This window comes from Squalius cephalus, assembly GCF_949319135.1.
Source record: "Squalius cephalus genome assembly, chromosome: 20".
Classification (NCBI taxonomy): Eukaryota; Metazoa; Chordata; class Actinopteri; order Cypriniformes; family Leuciscidae; genus Squalius; species Squalius cephalus.
The window spans coordinates 14,659,114-14,685,626 of record NC_137141.1 but is presented as its reverse complement, the minus strand read 5'-3'; the positions used below and the strand labels follow the sequence as shown (position 1 = coordinate 14,685,626).

At 35.9% G+C, this 26,513-nt stretch overlaps 1 protein-coding gene across 2 annotated transcripts; it reads right to left on the bottom strand.

Moving 5' to 3' along the window:
* Nucleotides 1–229: 229 nt before the first annotated feature.
* gpr137c (G protein-coupled receptor 137c) lies at nucleotides 230–25,936 on the bottom strand. Of its 2 annotated transcripts, none has more exons than XM_079853096.1 (7): nucleotides 25,171–25,936; nucleotides 11,158–11,207; nucleotides 8,162–8,390; nucleotides 7,775–7,924; nucleotides 4,658–4,783; nucleotides 4,294–4,418; nucleotides 230–2,258 (listed from the first exon to the last, which is right to left on the bottom strand). In XM_079853096.1, exons 1-7 carry the CDS (start codon nucleotides 25,636–25,638, stop codon nucleotides 2,030–2,032), a joined length of 1,377 nt encoding a protein of 458 aa, XP_079709222.1. In that variant the 5' UTR covers nucleotides 25,639–25,936; the 3' UTR covers nucleotides 230–2,029. The 2 variants fall into 2 exon arrangements, with proteins under 2 accessions (XP_079709222.1, XP_079709223.1); XM_079853097.1 differs by having other exon boundaries at nucleotides 230–2,255.
* Nucleotides 25,937–26,513: the final 577 nt, after the last annotated feature.

Below are 26,513 nucleotides of genomic sequence, written 5' to 3'. Positions count from 1 at the left end.
TTATTGGTCAGGGAAATAGTAAAATGTTAGCAAATTCACTACTTGAAAAATGTATTGCTGCCTCAGAAATACATCAAACACAGAATTAAGTTTTTGGCAGAATATGAGAAATTGACCAGTGTTTTGTGATTAAATTGGTTAAAACTGTAAAAAGACCACTAAATATTTAGCCATTTTTGGCTTGGTCCTTTTTTCCTCTCTCTCTTTTTTAAACTTTTTTTTTGGCCCAGGATTGTGCAATAGACACAAAACATTACTTTTCTGTAATCTTCTTTACACCAAATGACCCAGACATCACACCAAACCTGCTTTTAAAACAGTGCAATAAAACTTTATTTTTTTATGGTAGTGCTTGTGTACATCTTTAATGAACTATGAACATGGGTAAACAAGTTACATTCATTGGCCTCAAACAAAAAATAAAAGGCTTTACTTGCTCTTTTGCTAGATTCAAGAGTTGATAAGACAGATTTCACAGTAACATTTTACAGACCAGACTTACATTTATAAATTAATAAAAAATAAAAACAAACCTACAGCTCATACACGTCCCCATCCTTTCTGTGGTTTGTCAGGAAATTAACCCAATCAGCATTCAATTTAACGCACAACCTTGCCATCAATTAACGCTCATGTTCGCTAATAAGTGAAAAGCTTTGCTACACATCAGCTGTCAGAAAGCAAGGAAGCAGGCCAACTTAAAATGTCCAAATCAATGAAAATCATCCACTTGTTTAGTACAGCATACACAAAATCCTGCAAGACGCAATTTAAAATAACGCATTTTAAAAAGAAATCCAATAGAGCAGGTGCGAATGGCGTTTCAACCATACAGCTGCACATTCATCATATTTACACCACATCTGATGATTGCTTCAGCCAAATGATTGTTGATATCTTATACACAGCTCATAACATACGGAGCAGCAAATTAGGTGAGAAAAAATATATGCTTCATTTTTTTTGCTAAAACACAAAACAATTACATTTCAGGGAAATGGAAAGGGCCGCTTCATTTAAGCTGGATATGGGGCACCGATTGCTGGCCAATCACGCTCCTGAAATACAATTATACAGGAATGATGATATAAAGCTTATGAAACATGTTCAATACAAACGTTAAATTTGTGCAACAAGTTTTCGTCTAGGAAAACCATACGACGGCACCATTTCTGGCTTCCCTGGAAAATGATATACTAGATTTCGACTACTGATATAGGTGGGTAAATTCACCCACAAGCCCTCAGAGTGTCCTTCAGAAGCCAAGTACCAAAATATTAGAGGATGTAAGTAGAGTTAGTCACACTTGGTACATTTGAATACACTAAGGCTCAGTCGTCGTTCCAGGGATTGTGGGAATCAGGTGTCTTTTTGTCTTTGGGAAGCATGGAAATCTACTACCATAGAGGCTCAGGGATCAAGCCTGGATTTAAGCACGGGCTCTTTGGCAACAGAATAAAAACGTTAAAGGAAATCAAGAAAGAGACACGTGGATTTCGTGAATGACAGTGCACGTTTGGTCCTAGTACCAACGGACCCAGAATCCTCTTTCACTTGCATGTCTCAGATGGACTAGGGGGTCGTGCTGTTTCTCAAAGACGAAGACATATAAAAAGTATTCTCCCCAAAAATTTGACAATCCTCACCACCATCACATTCTGGCCTACACCTATTCCAACTGATCCAAATATGAAATGTAGGCCCAAAGTAAGTGCAAAAAGTACATCCCAACTCACAGAGGGGAGTCCATGTGCTGAAGTCTCCTAAGAGTCAATTGCGACAACATTCTGAACCCAAGGAAAGGTGATGGGATGAATGGTTTTCGGAAATGAGATCATCGAAGAAAGAGGAAAATCTGGTCCATTTGGTCCAAATAAAGCCCCCCCCCCCCCATCACCTTTGAACTGTCCCTTTAAATTTTCTGCCACATGGATGTGAGCAGATAAATCGACTGAGGGGGAAGACAACCATAAAACACTGCTCAGTGATGTCCTGGCTGAGCCAAACCTCACACTAGATCGATCCCACATTAGTTCTGAGGGGTGGTGTAGTGTGTCTGAGAGGTTGAGTAGTAGTTTTGAGGGGTGGAATAGTAATTGTGGTGTTGGTTGGTCTGATTGTTGCCATAGGCAAAGAGAAGAGGTGCGGTTGATGTTTGGGGGCCGTTCAGCAGGTGAGGGATCGGCGTAAGGCTGCCATTCCTCTGGATAGAGCCGTACCAACTTGGGCCCGTCTGTGGCGTGGACGACAGGACACTGCTGGAAAACAGAACCTTAAGACGTAAGGCCCGTTCACACTAAGGATGATAACTATAACAATAGAGATATCGTTCTAAATAGAAAAGAATAGCAGATACCACACACCACAACTATAATAAAGACATCACAGAGAAACAATATTGTTGAAATCACTTGCAGAACGATTTTTTTTCCAGCTTATGAACGATAAAAACATTGACAGCCAATCAGAATCAAACTGCAAACTGCAGCGCGCGCTCAGAATAAACGGAACAATATCGTCTGGTGGTGTGGATGCTAATATAGTTATCGTTATAGTTGTCATTCTTGATGTCAATGGGCAGTTAGACGCTAGGTGGCGCTATTACACATCTTCTGAAAGAGTAAAGAATCTCCTGATCAAAATACGTTATCATACGTAATCATATGCATATGTAAAATAACACGATCATCAACAATAAAAAGCATAATCATAACTGCCGAATGCTATTGAATGAAATGTCGACCCAGGACGAGCTATAACTGTGAAAGCTTTGGAGGTGTTGATAAGACTCGACCTACTCCATCTATGTTTTGATCATCGTTCTGAATTCGTTCGAAAAACGTGATTTTCTCAGCTTTTTTGCTCAAAATGTTGCTTTTTTTCAATTAAACTTACCAACATACAAGTGTTAATAAAAAAATAATGCATTAAGCTAAAATAAAACTTTTTTGTTGACGTTTAAAAGCAGAGAGGGTCTGTTTCTTTTGATTTCTTTTGAGTTCTTGCATGGTCAGATATTCATACAATAAAACATTCTGGGGGCCATGACATTTTTGTGAAAATGATCAAAAACGCTGACGGTGCCTGACATCTTTTTTCAAAAACGCTGGCGGGGAAAGAGTTAAAGTAATAGTTAATTAAAAACAGAAAGTCATACAGGTTTGTAAAGACGTGTCGGGGCCCCAAGACTAACTAAAATGGTCGCAAATGCAACAAAAAATAAACATTTGCAAGTCATCATTGCTGTTCGCAAACAAATGACTTTTATGAACTGGTTCGGTTACACTTTATTTTAAGGTGTCCTTGTTACAGTGTAATTATTAACTTAAGTTCTGAGTAATATTAATTAACTACATGTACTATAGGGTTATGGTTAGGATTAGGATTATGGTTAGTTGCATGTAACTATTATTACTAGTAGTTACTAATAGTAACAACATGCAACACATTTAACAAGAACACTAAAACAAAGTGTTACCACTGGTTCCTTTTAATGAGTTATTCATGAAACAGCCTTGAACTTGCTCATGAGTAAGAGGTTCAAAAGTTTGGGGGCAGTAAAAATTATTAGTATTCATTTTTAGAAATTAACACTTTTATTTAGCAAGGAGGCATTAAATTGATCAAAAGTGACAGTAAAGTTATATTAAATAAATACTGTTCTTTCTATTAATCAAAGAATTCTGGAAAACAATGCATCATGGTTTCCACAAATAATATTAAGCAGCACAACTGTTTTCAACTGATAATAATAATAAATATTTCTTGAGCACCAAATTGACACTGTAATTGTTGCTAACCAAGCTTTGCCATCACAGGAATAAATTACATTTTAAAATATATTAACATACTGTACACAACAGTTATTTTAAATTGTAATATTTCACAATATAACTATTTTACTGCATTTTTGATCAAATAAATGCAGCCTTGGTGTATAAAAAAATATATATATTTAAAACCAACCCCAAACTTTAAACAGCAGTGCATGTCAGATTAAAAAATGCTTTAGGTCTGTGAGAATTGCATTAATCAATCTTACTGGCCATTTGTTATATACAAGACACTTACAATGCACTTAGTGAAGCACTTCTGAACAACAATGTTTATTGAGAAATAAACTTTAGTGTTAAGTGAGTAAACTCACGTCTAAAAAAAAAAAAAGGGGCCGATGGCTCCTGTACTGTGTAAATAATTTTTAGATGAACCTTCCTTTAATAACGTCATATTCTTAACTGCAAGTAACTATAACACTCCTATCTTTTTAAAAAGATAAAATTTGACTAAACACACCTGCATCTCTCTCCTCGGGAAGTTGTGTTTCTAGACAGATCATCGTCACTATCATAGCGCCGTGGGTTGTCAAAGAAATACGCCCTGGAACTAAAGCTGTGACTGTTGATCATGCCGCCCGGTGTCTGCGGAAACAATGTATACAAAATATAAATAAAACCATATGATTGGCCCAACACAGCAGCAATGCAGCATGTGATGTTGTTTTCAGTGGGGCAGACATATGAGTAATTAATTCTATCTGACAGGAAAACAGCTCTCCATTGGGGCTTAAAAAGCCAATCTCAGGCTCTCGTCATTGAGTAAGTGTCCAGCTGTGATATTGACAGACGGATTTAGAAGTGAGACAGGATTAGACTTTCACCAGGTTCTGATTGGGCCGCTGCACTCTGAAGAACAACACCATCAGACTGGTGGGCAGCAACTCCCAGAAGAACAGGATGATCCCAAAGACCACATAGGCTTCCCCATTGATCTTCTCTGCATCCGCCTGGAGACACAAACACAACGCAAGACAAATTTAAACACTGAGAACCATATTGATGTATTGATGCACTGTAAAGGCCAATAGACCTTAGTCAGAGTGGACACTGGGGTTGTTATTGCTAGCTAAAATTAAAAGTTTTCCTTCACTGGAATTATAGAAATAAAATAATTAGGAATTAAGAAATAAAATAAAATAAAATAAAGGATGGAAAAATTCCTAAATGAAAATGAAAATTTTTATTTTGGCTTGGCAACTAACTTGAATAAAATAAGTAAGTTGAATTTCAAAAATTACTAAAACTAAAACTAAAACAAACAAAAACAAAAAAACGAAAATACATGTGCTATTGTGTTTCTAAGCAATCTGACTTATACCAAGTTTTAAAAAAAATGTATTTATGTATTTTTATTTTTACAAAAACAACATTATCAAGATGTGTTGTCTTGTTCTAGCTAACCAGTTATGAATCAGAACTGATCAAATTATAATGTACATTTGGGAATGCAACATGCACCAACCATCTTCCCAAACTTGTAATGACAAGTGTCAACAAAAAAGAAGCTTTAAGTGCTTCCTGTCAAAATAAAAGCTCAATTTTTACTGTTTGAAAACAGAGAAATTAAGAAAGCCATACATTTTAGCACTGTAATTTTACATTTGTACTTAAAATAAACTATTAGTATTATTATTAGGGCTGTCAAAAGATTAATCACGATTAATCGCATCCAAAATAAAAGTTTGTTTTTAATAATATATGTGTGTGTACTGTGTATAATTAAATTTGTATATATAAATACACACACATGCATGTATACATTTAAGAAAAATGTGTTATTTATATATAAAAAAAAAAATATTTATATATAATATAAACTATATAAATATATATATACAGTGCAAATATTTCTTAAATATATACATGCATGTGTGTGTATTTATATATAGAAAATAATTATACACCGTACACACACATATATTATGTAAACACAAACTTTTATTTTGGATGCGATTAATCGCGATTAATCTTTTGACAGCCCTAATTATTATATTTTTCTTAAATACTTGAGTTATATTTTGCAGTGAAATATAATAATAGTAAAATTTCCTGTTTTGTTTAATATTTTTATTTAGTAATACTAACAAGCATAAAAAAATTATCATAATTATGCAGCTTTATGATTATAAAATAATAATTATTATTATAAAAATGTTTAGGCATATTGTGCAGCCCGTCAATCAAGCACAGCATTTTAAATCTGAATCGTAATTTTTATCAGAAAAATCGCAGTCCGTTTTTCCCCTAAAAGCATGCCAACCTAGAAGAGAGTGCCCATGCACATACTCCACAACCATTAAAAATGACAACAACACGGCACAGCTAGTGGCCTACAAAAAAAACAAAAGCACAAACATCATCATGGACACAAATATCTGCAAAAATACAACACAGGACAAAGCAGGATGTATACAATCCCAGAATTAGATGCCTAGCATCAAAACAGCGAAAAACAAATCCTGACAACAGCTTTGCATGGGACAGACAAAGTGGCTTTATGAAGAATAAGCAAGCAGACAGCCACCCAAACATATGCAGCTGAGTCAGAGAAGGGGAACCTCGGCCTCCTGTCGGCCCGTCTCAGAGGTGAACCCAAACTAGGTCACCACCAGGCAGCAGTCCTTTCTGCACAGAAGCCTTGCCCGGGCTATTTATAGCAAAACAAAGACCTTTCTCCCATAGAGCCCATATCCGTCTAAATCCCCTCAAATGGATTGTTTCTGCAGTGCGCAAAGAAGCATAATCCATGTTGAATTACTTTATTTTGAATGAATGAAGACAACATCTCTTTTTATAAAACACCAAAACTGCATTTGTAAATATGCAACAAAAAGCATATCTAAAATTCATTACACAGCATGTATTATACTCCAAAATACTTCAAATCTACCACACGCACAACAGAATGACTCGAACCCTTGAAGGATACAGTACTAAATCAGGGCACACAAGAATTAGCAACTATGACAGACATAAATGCATTATAACTTCATAAATCTCATATTAAGGTGAAAAGAACATTGATTATTAACTCAAACAGCTGTGCCACACTAGACTTGTTTATCTGGGACAGTTAAAGTTCAATGAGGGTTTATCAGTGTTATGCTTTCTTCATACACTTCCGTTCAAAAGTTTGGGGTCGGTAAGGATTTTTTTATGTTTTTGAAAGAATCTTTTATGCTCACCAACTTGAGTGGATTTATTAGATCAAAAATACAGTAAAAAGAGTAATTTTGTGAAATATTATTACAATTTAAAAGAGATGTTTTCTATTTTAATGCATTTTAAAATGTAATTTATTCCTGTGATGGCAGTCTTCAGTGTCACATGATCCTTCAGAAATCATTCTAATATGATGATTTGCTGATCAAGAAACATTTCTTATATTAGCAGTGTTGTAAACAGTTGTGCTGCTTAATATTTTTGTGGAAACATTATTTTAGATTCTTAGATGATTAGAAAGTTAAAAATAACAGCATTTTTTAAAAATAGAAATCTTTTCTAGCAATATAAATGTCTTTACTGTCACTTTAATGCATCCTTGCTGAATAGAAGTATTCATTTCCTAAAAAAAAAAACGTACTGACCCCAGTACAAACTTATGAACAGCAGTGTATAATTGTAGAGGCACAATTTGCATTCTTTAGTTTATAACTGTTAAAGGGTTCATATCATACATCGTTTTTATTCTTTGTTGTTTTTTCAATAAAGATACGCTAGATATGTTGGCCTCTGTATCACCATCTGTTTATAACATAAAATTGCATGTCACTTGCAGAGTAGATCTATCTATCTATCTATCTATCTATCTATCTATCTATCTATGAATGATTTTCTTTCATTTTTAAGCTTTAACAGTCATAATTGAGTTTATTTTCCCCCCTCATTCTGACCCTGGGAATTAACAATAATAATATATAGAGTTATGTAGAATGTACCTGGTCAGATACATTGTACCAGCCGTAATTGAATGGGCTGGGCCGATCTTCAGGAGAAAGAGCCACCACAACCAGGTTATAACAGGCTCTGGAAGTGTAGAGGAGTATAACTGCTGCCCCGATGGCTGTGGCCTGGCATACTGATGTCCCCTAAATCGCAATCACAAAGACAAAACAGTAATTACTTTTTCAACACCGTTCGTAAGCAATCAGCTGTTATTGCACTGTCATACTGAAAACACTGCACTGTTGTTCTGAACCACAATCACATACTTCTGAGTATAAGTACGTACCAACAACATGTTAAGTATGAAGCAAGCCATTATCCAAATACAAAAATGCTTGATATAAATCTCAAAATCCAAACAGCATCCCTTGTTCACTTACCTTTGATTCCAGGTAGACATTTGCAGAAGACATTTTAGCGATCTTGAAGATGCATATGGCGAGTGAGATCGCACAGAGAACGAAGAGGCTGTCGTTAACCAGCACTCGTGCCAGAACGGCATCCTTCACCTGACTCTCAGCCGCATCACCCTGAACCAGCATGGCACACGTCATGTTCACCACCAAGAAAAAAACACCGGCCAGCAGAAACCCTAGACACAGGGGCACCCTATTGAGAGTGGAGAGAAAATTTATTTTACAGAAAGAAACATGTCTTGAACAACCTTAATATCTACCTTTTATTATTAGATTTAAATTATTTCATTTTAACCCGACTAAACATCCCTACACGCATTGGACACGATTCATCAGTGCACTTTATTATGAAGAATGCATTTTTTCATTTTTGATAATCTAATCAAAATGTAATGGATTTCTTTCATTTTTTTTTTTTTTTTTTGGTTACATGGAAAAATTATATTATTAATAATTCAATTCACCCTCTTATGTGGAATCAAATCAAGCCTCGTCCTATCATTCTTCATGCTCAATATTTTGATTCACTCAAAAATACAGCATATTGAAAAAAATCAATACAAGGTGAAAGCTCAAAGACGATAAAGAGACGAGCGCAGTCAAGCCGTTGCTTAGCTCAGTCTGGGTCATGTGTCAATCCTCTCCTCCACCACATGCCTCTGGGACGGGACAAGGTGGGAGGATTTGATCTCCAAGCTTTTCACTCAGCATCAGACTCGAATCACCTGATCAAAGCCCCATTTGTACAGATCAGATTAATGCTCCAAAAGAAAAAAAGAAAAAAACGAAAGTCTGTTTAAAGTTGGCTCAAACTTCTTTAAAGTCTTTTGATATTTTCAACCATAGAAAAAAGGCTTCTAAATCCTTCTAATTTCACCCCAAAAGAATAAATTCACTCTTATGTTGTTCCAAAGCTGTGTGATTTCTTTTCTTGTGTGGAAGATGAGTAAATAAGTAGTGGGGCTGTCAGACAAAACAAAAAAGGCTACATAAAAGTACCATAAAATATTTTATTCTTTGCTTTAGTCCAAAACATCTGAAGCCATATGATTAGAATCAGTGTAAATAAAAGAAAACCTTCACCATTAACCGGTTTGTTGAAATTAAAAGTGACAGTAAAAACATTTAGGCAACACTTTACTAATGTCTCATTTGTTAACATTAACAGATGTTAATATATATTTTTACATCTATTACTAACATGTTAATGTTCATGTTAATTCACAGTGCATTAACTAATGTAAACCGATACAACTTTTGATTTTAAAATGTATTAGTAAATGTTGAGATTAACATTAACTAAGATTAATAAATACCATGGAAGTATGCTCACTGTTAATTCATGTTACGTTACCGACATTTATACAAAAAAAATTGAAAAAAACTGTGTTTTGTGATCAGTGACTCAAATTTCGGCTATAACTTTCATGGTGCTTTGGTATTTGAAACTTGACAGGCTCAGTATTCCTTCATTGTATGGAAATATGAACATTCTGCTAATGTTCCACAGAAGAAATCATACAGGTTTGAAATGGCTGAGTAAATTATTTTTTTTTTTTTTACTATCTCTTTAAATTAATGTAGTGTATAGACAACAGTATGCCAATAGAGTGGTGCAGGGATGACATATTTTTGTAGGCCAAAACCTGGAAATGAGTTATCATTTTAGCAAGTCCGGTTCCATAATCTCCGTTCCGTTTTTGAATGGGTTTTTGGTTAAATGCCTGAAATAAGGTCTCTGGTTATCACAAGTTCAAGATGTTTTATTCTACGACATAAAATGCATCAGTAATACATACTTGTGTTTTTTTTTTAAAGCTTTCACTTGTCTTGTAAAAGGCAGTTGCTAACATTGTGGCTAAATGGGACTACAGAGGTTGTCAGGGACATTAAACATCATCAAATTGTATTGGTAAATTCATCTACTTTGACTTTTATAAGGTTTATAATCACACTCTTGCTGACAATTCTAATTTAAACTTTCAGGGAAAAAGTTTTTAAACAAAAGGCTTAATGATCGTGATGACGCTGAATTCGAGCGACTGCGGTGTAGTTCGTTTATAGCCTACCGTTAGCTTTTGACTTTGGCAGATTGTATTTAGGCTTCAAAATTCATAAAAGTGGTGTTAATTTGTGAAGATTATCATGATGAATAAAATAAATAAGAATCATAGGGCCGGATTTACTAAACAGGGCGAATTAGCGTGAGAGCGCAATTCCAAAATAGCGCCGATGGGAGTGGAAAGTTCTGCGCGTGATCTTCTGACGACGTGCAAATAAAAGAACACAGACTCAGTCAGATCATTTCCATAATGACCAACACAATCAACCAAGAGCAGCGCGAATTAGAGTCTGGTTTAAGACATGCTTTTTTTGAGCGTTAAATAATGGCGCAAAATACCAGTAAACTGACTAGCGCAAACCTTAGTAAACCACCTTGTGTGATTCATTTAAATACTCTCCTCCCATAAATTGTGTGTCTGAAAGGGAAACTCTTACAAATGCATATGCAATAAGGTCAGCCGCAAAAATAACCCTGTTCAGCGCTAATTTTTCACTCCGCGTCTTTAGTAACTCCTGGCAGTACTTTTTTAACGCCAAAAGAGGGTTTGCGCTGGCGCAAGCTGTGAGTAAATCTGGCCCATTAGTCACAGAGCTTATTTTTGCAATAATCCAAAATACAATGGAAAAATCCAATTGGGTTTTTGTCGAGGCAACCAGAGTGATGCTAACTTCCGGATTGGCCTAGAAATGTACGTAATTCCTAAACCGCTCTATCCTAAACAGCACTCTATAATAATAACAAAAAACCTGAGTGAAAGTTGTGCAAGATTTCAGGGGTGACAACAGTTTAAAGCACTTGAAAATGTAAAGAAAGAGCATATTGTTCATACGGGTGCTTTCTCACTAAGCAACCAATTCATTCACAGCACTTACAGCTAAGAAAGAAAGTCTCTTACTTGTACTTGTTGAGTTCTGGGGAATACTTCGCTTTGGCTTTGAAAATCACCTGTGGAAGAGGACAAAGTAAGATTTTATTACTTACAAACATGACCAGGACAAACTCTAGAGGTTTTATCAGTACAAAACTTGCTTTCACCAAGAAACTTCTGCTATCTGTACTTCAAGCCTGCTCACAGGCCAAGTGATGACTAGCTTGTTCTAAAGCAAATATAAGGGTGACCAGGGTGTATCTCATTCTCTGAGTTTATTTCAACAGAAACATCTCCTGGTTAAGCAAACATTCTCATAGCGCAATAACCACTGAAAGTTATTGGTTTTATCTAAGGTCTTTGCAACTCTAACTCTAATGTCAACCCAAGGCAAGCACAACTAGGCTTGCACAACCTTCATTGATAAGTGTTCACGGACAGTTTTCACTCTGACTTGGCCTTCAAGTATTTCACACAAAACGTGAACTACATGAAGGCCATTAGCAAGTGATGTACTGTAGCGCCATATACACTACAGTTCAAAAGATAGGGGTCAGAGTAAGTAAAAAAAAAAAAAGAAGGAAATTAATACTTTTATTCAGCAAAGATGCATTAAATGGATTGAAAGTGACAGTGAACACATTTACAATGTTATAAAATATTTCTATTGCAATGGCTGCCTGTTCTTTTAAAATGTCTAGAATCCTGAAACAATTAAATCACAGTTTTCATGTGACACTGAAGACTGAAGAAATGGCTGTTGAAAATTCAGCTTTGCATCACAGGAATAAATTGTAATAGTATTTCACAATACTACTGTTTTACTATTGATCAAATAAATGCAGCCTTGTTGAGTAAGAGTCTTCATTCAAAAACATTTAAATAATTACAGATCCCAAACTTTGACCGATAGTGTATGAAGTTGAGCACACGCATGTCCGCATACTTCAAAGTAATGATTGGCCATTGAAGGCTTTCTTTAAGCTTTGTCATATTAAATTCTGTACATTATAAACCACAACAGTAGACGGCAGCTGGAACAGGAAAAGGAAATGACCTCACCAGTTGCTTTCTGCACCTGCACATTGAAAAGGTCTGGGTTTCATGTTTCAAAGTTAGACTTCAAATGAGATGAAAAAGGATTCATTATTAAAATCCCTTTATTGATTATAATCAACTTTAAAGAACATTTAGAAAGTGAAAAAGCAATCTGCACATCATTCTGCAAAATCTAGCACTTCTGTTTTTTCCCTGTTATGACAACTCATAACACTATCCAAAAACAACCATGGCACCCTATGTAGTCGACTAGTTGACTAAACTACTGCTGCTTGTCGGCACTCCAAAGATTTAAATATAGAGCTGTACGATTCTGGATGAATTGAGAAATCACGATTTTTTTGTTTGTTTAAATAGAGATCATGATTCTCCCACAATTCTGAACAGACAACTTTTAATAAATATATATATTTTTACGAGAGGTTCTGACAAAATGTTAATTGCTGCAGTCTATTTAAAAATATTTAATTAATTTAAACTATTTTGTTTTTTAAATCCATTTGAATGAATGATTCAATGACTCGTTCATAAAGACTTCACTTGTTTAATCTGGATGAATCAATGGTTTTGAATGAATCTCTTGAATGATTCAATGACAAATACATTTTTAAGTCACTTGTTGCCACCTACTGGTGTAAGAATGTAACTATAGCCTACATCAGTGTTTATATCCAAACTATACGCTTTTATCCCGGTATGTCTGTGTGATGAGTTGAATTATTAAGAAAGAAATAGTGATACTGTGTGGTTGAAAAGACTGTTTGGGAAGCTTTTCCATTCCTATAAATGACAACTGCTCTCTCTGGATCAGCAGCAGCGTCCAACACAGATCTGAATGTTCGCTGTGATCGTACATGTCAAAGGTTTAGTCGAATCGTTGTTATTTAGAAATAAGATCGCGTGGGTGTTTGAATCGAGATTGCGATCTTTTAACGATTTATCGTGCAGCTCTAGTTAAATATAATTTCACATTAAAGTCAAAAAGAAAAGGAAATTGCGATAATCTTTTCATTGGATCATTGTGGTTTGCTATCGCTGTTATCTCAAGAGATGTCACTACGTGATGGAGGGGAAGTTATTTTGATTAAAAATTACACACATGAAGTAAAGAATAATGATGTCCACAGATAAATCATTTATAATAAATACTGCAATATTCCATAAATAGCTAGCATTGTCTGTTTTGATTTCATGGTGACTCTAGACTTTTTAACATTTACAAATTTCAGTTTGCTTTAAATCATTTCAAAGACTCCACGCATGATGGTGACCTGTACACTTTTGTGATTTACAATCTATGGCACTTTCACAAAACATTTCAACAGAAATGCTTCCAATTAGGTCATAAAAATTGAATATTTGTGACACAAAACATAAGTACCGATGCATGGAATGATCTTGGTCACAGTGACAATAAGGCAAGGGATAATGGGAATTTACTAGGTTCCTTCATTTAAGAAACAACAGTGAAAACTCACACGTCATGTCTACATTCCTGATCACACATATGTAGGATCATAGCCCTGACTCCACTCTTCTCTAGAAGATACATGATTGATGAAATGCAACAAAGGACTCTCAGATTGTAGACCAAAATGAGAAGGACAAACGCCAAATGATCTCAGACCGAGACCAAAATGAGAAGGACAAGTGCCAAATGATCTCTGTAAAAATCCCAGAAGTCTCACAGCAAACCAGCAAGAGTTACAGCAAAAATGGACGTCTGTGTAACCAAAGCAGCATTGCTCATGACTATCGAGAGAACTCGGGTGTAAAACAGCTGAACACACCAGGACAGTGCAGATGCCTCCATTCACTGGACTACGACACCCGTCCGACAGGCTGCGTTTGACAGCCATCAGTGGCGGCACATGAGCAAATGGAGAACAGATGCTGTGTTGTTTGTATATGCACAAGGGCAGTGGGCATCTGCAATGACTTAGAATGAATTTGAAGGTTTCATGAAGAAATAATAAACTTACTTTAAAATTAATCATATATTCAATCATGCACTGAATTAAAATGTACAAATATCCTATTAAATGGAAGTAAAATTAAAAGGGGCAACAATAAACAAGATTTCCCTACTCTTTCAAAATAAAAGTACTATTCAGACATGCTAATGTTCATATCGCAAAGCTCCCTCTCTCTCTCTCTTCCACCTATATAATTTAGCTACAAAAATGGGTCATTCAGAAATCATGGTTATGTCATCACAACCATAAAGCACATTAACATAAGGCCATTCACTTTTAGATATCTATTTCTTTTTACAGTATTCAGCCACTATCCTGTGTGAAACATGCTGGTGCAGAGGTTTAAAAGTTTGGGGTCGGTAAATTTTGATTTGATCAAAAATACAGTGAAAATAATAATCAAAAAAATATCATTCCAAATTAAATAACTATTAATTAATTAATATATTAATTCATTCACTGTAAAAAATTTCTAACCCTCCCAAATCAAAAATTTCAAGTGACCGATAACATCTAAATTTTTCAATCAGCCCAAGTGAAATTCTGTAATTTATAAAATTAAATTTACAGAATTTCACTTGGGCCAATTGAAAAATTTAGATGTTATCGGTCACTTGAAATTTTTGATTTGGGAGGGTTACAAATTTTTTACAGTGTTTTAATATATTTTAAAATGCAATTTATTCCTGTGATCAAAGCTGAAATTTCAGCATCATTACTTGTCTTCAGTGTCACATGATCCTTCAGAAATCATAATAATATGACGTTTTTCTGCTCAAGTATTTCTTATTATCAATGTTGAAAACAGTTGTGCTTGATAAATTATTCATTTTTTTCAGGATTCTTTAATGAATATAAAATGTATTTATTTGAAATGGAAGCTTCAAGTTTCAAGTTACTTTTGTAACATTTTAAAAGTCTTTACAGTCACTTTTTTATTACTTTAATGCATCCTTGATGTTTAAATTTGAACGCTAGTGTAAATCTTAAACGTACAGTATCAAAAACAGCCAAAGAGGGTGGAAAATGTCACAATTTAGGGTGAATTTGAAATTTTTTACTGACCTTCAAAGAAAAAAAAAAATCAAATGCACAAAATGCAAAATATGACTAATTTAACAAGGAAATCAGAAGAGATAAAAGGTGCAGTGGTTGACACTTGTGTTGTGTATGAATTGTGCATGTTGATGTGTGTCATCCTCATGTGTCTCCCTGACAGCAGACGCAGTGCAGACTGCACCGAGACACCACAGCACAGCATGATTCTGAGTTATAGAAGACTTGCAAAAATAAACACACAAACTGCACCTCATGTTTCGTCATCTCACGAGAGAGCGATAGGCTCAAGGGACCCGTGTTGCCCCGAGCGCAGTGCTTTCACAGAGAAAAGGCAGCATTAAAAGCTCCTATCTTTCTGCTCTGAGCTCCACACCCCAAAGCAGTCTTACATGCAAAAACAAGGTCAACACACTCCGCACTGCCTCCAAACAGATTTGATATAGCAATTTGTTTGTTACAAGGTGGAGAAAGGTACAAGTCATAGGAAAAAAGAATAACTAAAAAAGTAGATTTTTTACATTCTCAGAAAGAAAGTCCAGTGTAAAAGTAATAAATCACAATGCCCTAGTATTGCAATGCAGTTGCTAGGGTGATCTAAGTGGTTGTTAGTGTGCTGCTATGGGGTTGCTGGATGGTTGCCAGTTAATTGCTTAATTATGGGGTTAGAATTGTTTCATTATTCCAAATAATTAAAATTAAGATTCACAAATATAATTGTAAAGAGATTCGCAGAAATTAATCAAATTCACAAATAAATAGATTAAATAAAATGTTAAAATACAAATGTGTTTTATGTCAAAAACACAACTCTCCCTGGCATTCATTGGTGAAACGCTTTCTGTGCATTTGTGGATCACTTTTTGTGCGTTTGTGGATCCCTGCAAGCATTTGTGGATTTTGAAACACTTCAAAGTCGTGCAGATAAATCCATGAATAAGTGGACTCTACCCACTGTTTACTCAAGCCAATCAGATAACGGCCACATTGCGCTGACCAATCATAGCAAGTTCTCGCAACAACCAATCACGATTTGCTTTACAATCAGATTCACAGGAACAGATTCATTTTGCACCCCTAAAAGGAACTATATTTCTATGGTCTCTTTGTGTGGTTAAAACACCTCGTTTCCTGAAGATTACTGGAGTTTAAGGCTTCTTTATATTTCCATCATTGGTGAATTGGATAAACTCAGGATTATATATAATATAATATAGGACATAATATCATATGTAATACCAAATATGAGGCCAAATGACCATCAGTGATGTAACAGTATAAGAGTATACATCTTTGCATTTATTTTGGATGCTGTCAGTAACTTACAGTAAATTATTAAGTCTGTTTCATATGTAATATTATTTGTGTGATCAAGTGTTTTAATCAAAAATGATGCATACCGCTGGTCTGCTGGGTATTTCACTTTTAAATGCATGATCTCTTTGGAATGCAACAACACCCTGTCACACGTTTAATAAGAACCCACCTTTATCTCTACAAACAAAGGGAATCGTAATACATGTACAGTATTTAATGTTTAAAATACGATTTTTAATGCTCTATAAATCATTAGATCCATGGAGCAGGTCATGTGCTCATAAGCGTCATTAAAATTGCTTAAATGAAGAAGTGGGAAGCGCTGCTGGCTGTTGTATAGGACAGTAATTTCACCTATTACACAAACTCGCATGTTTATCACGAGGTTGAATCCAGTTATTCATTAGTCAGCTACTTATTGATGCTTTTCTGTTCCATCTTGAATAATGTGACTCTTCCATAACGCGTTGTTGCCATAACAGAGATGTAAAGCACTCAAAGGCTCATAAAATATAATACTGTGGCTTGGCTTGATACACAGTATTATGGTCTAAAGAAAACCAAATTTGAAACATCTTTTACTGTACCAATTTTATGGGCCTTATGAAGGCCAGGCAGAGTTGTGTTTGTGATATTAAACACATCTGTAGAAAAAAAAAAAAACTAATTTTATTAATTTGTGATTTTTTGTGTGTGTGAGAAACTCTTTACATTTATTGTTAATCTATTTATTTGTGAATTTGATTATTTTTTGTGAATCTCTTTTATTTGTAAATCTCAATCTATTTGGAATAATACAACAATTCTAACCCCATACTTACTGGTCCAAGTCAAAAGAGCCCTGAGAGCTTTGATATTCTGGTAACATGTAGGGCCAGTATTCACTCTCAGTATCTTTTTTTTATGTTTTATTTTTTTTATACAAAAACGGTCACTGGGGCAGTACCCTTTCAAAAGGAACACCTTTGTCCCTCATTTAACCCTTAAGGGTGAATATTAGTAGGCTACCTAAAATTACATGTGTACTTAAAGCATACATTTACTTTTTGAAAGAGTACCGCCCCAGCGATAGCTTTTGTACTTTTTTTTCCTGAGAGTGTTCAATATAAAATATATTTTTTAATGATTTCTATTATTTATTTAAATAAAATTAAAATAAAGTTGAACAAAAAAGTGAAAAAGAAAAGGGAGCAAACAAATAAGGATAGGCCTGTATTCTGAGCTAAGACAGACATGTTTTGTTTGGCATAAAATGTGAACTCATGACTTCTATAAGCACATGCACACGCACACGCACAGGCGCACACACACGCACGGCAGCAACTTTCGGCCAGTCACATAAAAAAGACAAGAAAAAAAAAGGAAGCAGGCAGCAGTCTTCTCAGAGGACTGATATTTAAGCCCTTTCTGTGACCCAGGTGCAGACATTTGTCTCAGTTCCTTAAATGTATTTTTACCATAATAAGACTTCCACATCAAACTGAGTCATGCTTTTGAAAATGCATAATGCTGCGGTTCGGTGTCATGAGACTTTGTGACTTCTTCCTCTTTTACTGATGGTGTGGAATGATATCGCTATACGCATGATGCTTGAGAACTAAAACCAAAAAGATTTATTCCACAATTATATATAATATAAAATTAACCTAGCAAGAAAAATAGCTTGTTTTATGATATAATATTAATGTCCTTTATTAATTTTGTACATTTTTATATTTATATTATTTATTTGAGTCCATTGCTCCAAAAATTGCACACAAATACAGGCTACACACACACAGTTTAAATGTATATATATATAATTTAATGTAAATTGGCCCTACAAAACTGTTCAGTGCATATGTCTGATTTACCAAACCAAAGAGAATGAAAGCTTTTATCTGAATGGACACTGAGGACTTCTGACATGTTTACATGTTTGAACACATAATTTCCTGTTTTCCTCCTCGGTAATCAGAACACAACCCTACAAACACACACGTTCCCCTTCAGTGCCTCATGTCAAGAGGACCCCAAGGAAGTTTAAAACCAGTGATTCATCTACCTACACTGGGAAACAAATCTGGAACGCTTCCCTCTGATCTGTTTAATACTTGTTTTTGTACAAGATTGCTACGTACTAGAGCCCTCACTTGAACACATGTGAGTGATGGAGGTTCTGTATCCTGTGTGAAGTCAAAGCAGGTCAAAATAAATAAACAGGCCTACACACTCAGTAAGACTCATTGGGATGGTTAATAGTCAACCAAACTAATCCATTCAGTATCAACAATTTCCGAGCCAAGCTGGATAAGTTCAGGATCGTGCCAGGAAAAAGTAGGTTTTTAAGCTGCTACAAGTCAAGGACTGCTTCCGAAAAATAACTATCATTATCATATTATCAAAATGTAAAGATATTCAAAAGCCTTATTTGAGACATTTAGCAACAAGTAAATGTTCTGCTCTCAGAGTTATGAGTCCAATTTCTATGGGAACAAATTATGCCGTGGTATATCATTATTATCACATAAAAAGTCAAAAGTGTCAAAAGTCATGGAGAGATAAAAAGTTGAAATGAGATACTACGTCATAATTATGAGATAATTATGATTATGACATAAAAAGTCATAACTATGGCATAAAAACCTAACATTTCTGTGTAATAATTACTTTTTGTGATAAATTCAACTTTTTATGTCATAATCAATCATGATTTACCAGTGCATTTTTTCTTCTTCAGATTTACCCATCCTGTAATGGCGAATTGTATAGCTGGTCAATTTCAATGTCAGATAGCCTTTAAGTGGGACCAGACTACGCTGACAGTCAAACTTCAGGCTACCCAGGACAACAGGAGTGCAAACAGCTTTCAGGTTAAGGCACGCCAACTTCATTTCCAGACTGCACATGCATGCTTTACCAATACACACCCAATTCCACAATAAAAGCAGCACAAAACCACTGGACTTATTGAACAGTATGACCACTACACTTAAGCCCAGATAATAAAACAAAAACACTCAAATAGACTCTTTTAGTCTTACAAAATCCTGTTTGGCAACCCTTGGGACAATCATTCCCCCTATCTATTTGATTCTGATTAGCTTGCGACCGTTCAAGCGGGAAAGTGCGTGTTTGGGGAGCAGAAATTATGCGAGTTTGAAGCCCATGCCAAGTGAGTCATACTTTACATGTCCATAACACAAACCCTTGTATAACATCTGTAGCCAGCAAACACACACTTTCACAGAAAAAGCATTGACAAAAAGTGTGAATAAACATGCTGTGGTAACTGAAATCATATGGGTTACGCTTTCACGTGATGTCACGCTAGCTTTGGCACACAAAAAAATCTGTATATAATAAAACATTCAGGATAATTTAAATTAATTTAATAAAGTCATTTATAACTCCACAAGGAGTTTTGTGCCTTGGAATAGCTTTAAGACTATTTAATATGCTAATGTAGTCCTAAAATGTACATTTTATTCATTTAGCAGACCATGTTGCCCAAAATGACATACAAATGTGAGATTGCACTACCGTTCAAAAGTTTGGGGTGAGCATTTTTTTTCTAAATTTTTTTTGTAAACACTTTCTCATTTAATTGTTTTTTATTATTTTAAATAAATGCTTTATTAAAATTTTCTATTCGAAATTTTTAAAAAATGCATCACAGTTTTCACAAAAATATTAACCGTTTTTAACATGTTTCTTGAGCATCAAATCAGCATATTAGAATGATTTCTGAAGGATCATGTGATCCTTTTTTTAAAAATAGATTAAAATAGAAAACGTTTTGTTTAAATCCTCATAAAATTGCACAATATTACTGTATTTTTTTTTACTGTATATCGGCATAAGAGACTTCTCTTAAAAAAAAAAAAACTTACCAACCCAAAACTTTTGAACGGTAGTGTACATGAATATTTATGCAAAAATAAGTTAACTTGTTACAAGATACCTTGACTAACTAGTGGGTGTCAGGGAAAAACACTGCAAAAAGTACGACATGGCCCCTTTAAGATACTGACATAATATAAGAGTCAAATTCAGCCCACTTATGTAGAGAAACAACAACTGTATTTTCCAGGAACAAACAAGCAGCTAATTTAGGGAGCAGGAGGATTAAATGACTGTTTTCCTTCAACGCTCTTGTGGACTGTCCTCGCGATCCACATCTTCCCTTTACAAGACAAGCAGGTCTACAGAACCTAGATATCCCTGCCAAAGAATCTGTGGCCTAGTTACAGATTAACAACAGCCATCCTAACCTCTCCTAACACAACAGCACAACTGCTAAAACCATTAGGGGAAAACAAATTCCAGCATAAACCTCTCCAAGTCAGCTGTCAAAGGGCAAAATGTGATCCATTCCAATAAGGACCAGCCAATGAACAACTCTAACAGGTGCTTAAGTTTGTTGAACAAATAATGTGGCACGGTTCGGTTACCAATCCCGATCATGTGACTTAGTCCCAAATATGAGTAAAGAAGCAATGGAGGAGTGTAAACAACAGTCCGCCTAATATCATAATGATCTATACCAAACTTGCATATCTAGGGATGGTTTACAAGGACAAAAACGCTGAGAGGGTGTGTGGGGAATAAGAAAACAACATTCCAGTAAGCTGTAATGGAGCTGAGCGGGGGCGATGCCAACATTTGGCTGACCATTATAAAGATTCCTTAGCAAACTGAATTAATAAGACTCTCCGGGATCACACGGCTGCAGAAACAGGCCGTCAATGAGTGGTTTGACGTGATAAATGTGAAGAAATGTCATGCTTTAACAAACTTTTATGGTCAACAGATGACAGACAGATATTGAGTAAGGTCTGACATTAGCAACGTCAAGGATATGTCATTCTTTCAAAACTGTATTGAATAATAGAGAAAAAATTGGATTAAATAAGCAAATTTATGCAACTGTACAGTAAAACTTCACATTGCACTGTTTTATAACACTTTTTTGTTTTAGTTGTGACTGAAATATACCCTTGTGTGTGTGTGTGTGTGTGTATGTGTATGTGTATGTGTATGTGTATGTGTATGTGTATGTGTGTGTGTGTGTGTGTGTGTGTGTGTGTGTTCCCAACACTGTGTTGTATCTAATAAAAGCAGCCTTGGTTAGCATACAAAATTTCTTTCAAAAGCCAAAAGCTTTCAAAAGATTAAAAAAAAAAATCTTACATAGACAATTTTTTTTGACTGACTGCATATAGAAAAATCAGCGTTCAGAAGTGTTAATGCCAGAAGTGCTATTATTAAATAGAAAAACTAAGATACGTGCTTAAACAAAACTACAAGCTGCACATTTCTGTTTTTAAACCCTCCAGGACGCCTTGGCCCATATACTTTTATTGTCTCTCAAGGGCATTACCCTCAACAGGACTTTTGGTCATTTTTATAAAACGAGACAAGTCAAAATGATTGCCTTAAGTAATCGAAAGCATGTCACAGATGTCAATTTTCCTTTTTCTTTACCTGGAACATTCTTGTGAAATAATGTTTAAAATAACGCCCGGGCAGCACCAAAAACTGCCGACAGTGTGCCACCAACTGCACCAACAGCAAAAAACATACAAGGGTGAAAAATGGGCCCATCTCTTCTCTTTTGCAGAGCTTTGCTGATGAGGTCTCATGTGATGCATTACTCTCACACACCTACATGCAGAAATCACACATGCTTTTCACAAGGGAGTTTCTGCTTCAAGTAAACAGTTAACAACGGTACACACACGCCTTTAATGTGTTTCCTCCACGCACGAGAGTTGCTGAAAGTGTAATTTGAAAAAAAATAATTGGTCATCACTTTGGTACCACCTCAGGGAACAGGATGACACAGGAAGAACAGAAGTGAAAACTGAAATATGACAATACTTGCAAAGGATTTCATGCGTATTTTACAGTGTTGCGATTTTTAAGTCCCCTAAAGAGCTCGCATTTTCTCTGCATTCTGGCTGTGAAAAACAACTACCGACATTTTGAGTTCCAGCACACATTTTGGAAAAAACCTATATGTTTGCAAATACGTGTATCAATGTGATTTCACCGAGTAAAACATGTTCCTGGAACAACATCCTTGATTTGAGGGATAGGTTTACGGTTTCTGTCAAGTTTAGGCTTACAGTAGCTTCTACACCATTCTTATTCACCTTTCATTTCCATCTGATTTTAAGGATAAGTTATGAGTAGGGTTAGCTTTACACTCAGGAAAAAAAGGTACAAAAGCTGTCACTGGGGCAGTACCTTTTTAAAAGGTACACTTTTGTTCTTTTTAGGTACCAATATGCACCCTCACTTGTGTACCTATAAGGTGTAGAGGCAGGGATATGGTTAGGACTATGTTTTTACACAGGAATGTCGTTCCAGGATTAACAAAAGATGTTGATCCAGGAACATGTCTTACTTGGCATGAAATGACTTTGTTTTTTTAACAGCACAGATAAGATACTGTATATAATGCAGCATTTCCCTTCCAAATCAGTGATTTGAATGAGGTAACCTTCCAAAAGTATATACAGCTAACCCGTTTTTGCAGCAACTAACATCAATCGCACTATAGTGACCACTAATAGTGGTCATTACCGTGCGTGTCGTGCACAGCATGCACAAACAAACCACTCGGATACGTACCCCGTGCGGGGTACAGTACCCCGCCGATGGGATTTTTGTTTTTGGCTGACATTTGGAAGTCAGGGTGCTTGCCGTCTTTGTCTGTGCGTTTGCTGTTCTTAGAGCAGAATGCTGCACACCCCTTTTGTTGTGCCTGGAATAGCACAGGACTGAGCAGGGTGATGTAATGCTTTTGCAGCAGGTGCTTCTGATTGGCTCGCACCTTCAAATGCCAACTCGCAGTGTTCAGGCAGTGTCTGCACGATGCCCACATCTCAAATAGCTCCCGAGTAATACGCACAAAGGCCAGCTCTCTCAAGCAACCCTCTGCAACTTAATGTGGGTGTAAGGGGAAAGGCTGCAGACATGCATAAATGGTGGTTGCATAAAACAAAGCTGTCAATAAATCTAACAGGACTGCAGCGCTTGTCAGTCAGGTTTGATTGTGCCACAGCTCTTTGTGCTGACTGCGGGTGAAATAAAATGCAATATAAGCAAGGTTAGATTAATATCAGCCGGGGTCATGTCGGACAGAACGGAAAGGGCAAAGCACACATTTGTTGAGTTTGGGACATGAATAATAATGAGAATCTCATATACACTTGCAAAATAGAGTTAAAAAAATATTTCACCGTAAATGAGGTGGTTCTGTCTTTTGACTTGCACAGACAAAAAAATTAATAAATTAGCCTTCAAAGGGCGTATTAATAACATGCTCAAACATATTAAGGATCTTTTCAGCCTTGATCTTTTAAGAGAAAACAAGACCTCCAGAGCAACAGTACTTTATAAAAACTTTCCTCTGCTTCATGAGATATTTAAAGGGATAGTTCAACCAAAATGTTGGTTTCCAACATTCTTCAAAATATCTTCTTTTGTTTTTGAGAAAAAAAAGGAGAAGTTTAGCAGAATGACACTTCTCTTTTTCATAAAAAGAAAATGAATGAAAAACACAGAGACATCTCACGTCCGATTTTGAAAACAAATCCATATTCAAATCGCAAATGAGATTTTAGAGCTACATCGGAGGAATTTTTTTAAGCATAAAACGACTTCAATTTTGTATTTATATTATGCATTTTTTATCGAAAGCAACTTATATTGGGAGACTGGGAATCAAACCCACGACGTTGCAAATGGCATGTCGTACTGTTTGAGCAACAGGAACTCAACCATTTTGTTCTGTTTCTATCATAAATCCATCATATGGCATCAGAAGACTTGGGATATAGCACGCTGTACTCATACTGACTGACTACTATTATGTTCATTTTATGGTGGTTTTTTTTTTGGAGCTTGACAGCCCTACGTCACCATTCACTTTCTCTGTATGGAAAAGAGCAGCGTGGACCCACTTCTAAACCTCTCTTTTTGTGGTGTACAGAATAAATTAAATACAACAGCTTAGGTGCTGAATAGTGTTAGTGTAATTTTTGTGTGAACTAAGTAGTTGTTATTTTTCCAGCATAGAATAAGGACCTGTAATGTTCTGTCCTCCAGTGCACAAAGCTTCGGAGAGGAGATTAACAATATTTCATCCCCTGCATGATAAGGTTATGCATTCACAGACGGCCAAGACTTCACAAAGGGTGGAAGGATGGACCAAAAGTGGCAATAATAGACCTCATTCAGAGTGTCCTGTGAACTGCTCTGTTGTGGCCAAGCAGAGGGACTTGAACAGAAACTGATGACCTCCAGCTGCGCTCTTGTCCCAGTATCATGAACATGATGATGAATGTCTCTGAATTTTTTTAAACAACATAATATGTTTGACAGTGTGATGATGCTTTCAATTGCAACAGCATGAAGTCAGTCAGATGAAGTAAACACATTTGGTGGGAGGGACCCACTTAGATGTGAGTTGCATGGAAATTGCATTCAACATGAATGCAAAAGGATTCGTTTTATCTCTGTATAACAGATTACATTGATTTAACATGCTAATTAGATAATCAGCCCACATAAAGACGCATTTAGATGTTGTGTAATACAAAAACAAATTCAATTCAATGGGAAACAGCAAAGTAGGACTTACCTGAGCAAAATAAAGGTTGAGCAGACACAATGTGAAGAACTGCAGGCAGACTGGAAAACAATACAGGAGCCAGAACGGCAAAGGCTGAAGCTGGTTTGCTTGAACAACATTTTTAAAGTAGAAAGAGAAGAGTGTCGTCCTCAAAGCCGACCAGAGCAAACAGAGAAAGAGAAAAACACTCTGGTAGCTGAAGCGCTTGTATCCGTAGCGCAGAATCAACCAGAGCTGCAGGTAAACAAACACGAACAGGAGCGAATACAAAACTGTGTAAAGAACCGTGAGACCGAGCTCCACGGACGGGGGAACCGCAGCCTGGATCAGCTCGGCGGAGGAGGATGATGAAGAGGAGGAGGAGGAGTCCGTCCAAACACTGACACTGACCTGGTTTTCTAGTAAAAACAACATATCGCCTGGATGCTCGCTATCACGCCGACTTATCCAAAACGTTCTATCGTTTTCCTTTTCCATGAAACTTTTCGTGCAGACGTTTAGAAATCATAAGAAATTTAAAAACGTCAAACTTAATTACAAATGACATATGAGCTGAAAATGAAAAACTACAGGCTGCCCTGAGTTCTTATCCTACGGAATAAACTTTAACGTAAATTCTTGGATGTCCAAAAGCAAGATGTGGAAAACAAATTATTTGAAAAAACGACAGAGTCCCCCAATCTCTGCAAAGCAGCTCCCTCCGAGCTAAGAAAAGCAAACTCTAGAGCGAGAAAAAAGCGATCAGCTGGCTAGCGTTGCAGCTCAGGCCCCGCCTACTGACCAATGGGAAAGAGCTAGAATCTGACGCACTTGTGTCGCCATGTTGGCTCTCAGTTGAATAGAGCTGAATGGAAAATTTCTGTCGCATTCGAGCCAAAATGACTTGACTTTTCTAGTACGTTGGCCAAAGAGCGATTAGCGCTCCGCCTATTTTTTTTAAGAAACCAATCATTTGTCTTTTTAGGTGTCCTGCCTCTGGTCCTTTTCTAAGTATTGACGTTATTATTTCAGTACCATCAATTTGCTTGGACGTTTGCGTATGTTGCTTTTAATGTCTTCTACAGTAGTTAATTTGTAAGACTGGATTGAATTTGTAATCGGTAACGTAAAATGTAAAATAATTGCATTCTTTATTTTTTTTAAATTGATGGATGTACAATCTGTTAAACTGTGGCTTGTGCATGCAATAGATTATTGGACGTTTTGTAAGCATGGTATGGAAAAATAAGTATAATAATTAAAAAAAAAAAAAAAAAATCTCTGCAAGGCAGCTCCCTCCTCCAAGCAAAGAAAAACAACTCTATAAAAAAACGATTATCAAATGTAGGGAGCGATCACGGTCGGGCCCCACC

Coding starts and splice junctions, on each gene's coding strand:
- gpr137c (XM_079853096.1), bottom strand. CDS start 25,638: ATGGAAAAGGAAAACGATAGAACGTTTTGGATAAGTCGGCGTGATAGC. Junction 8,391..11,157: donor CCAGAACTCAACAAGTACAA/GTAAGAGACTTT, acceptor CACTCTCAATAG/GGTGCCCCTGTGTCTAGGGT. Junction 7,925..8,161: donor ATGTCTACCTGGAATCAAAG/GTAAGTGAACAA, acceptor ATTGCGATTTAG/GGGACATCAGTATGCCAGGC.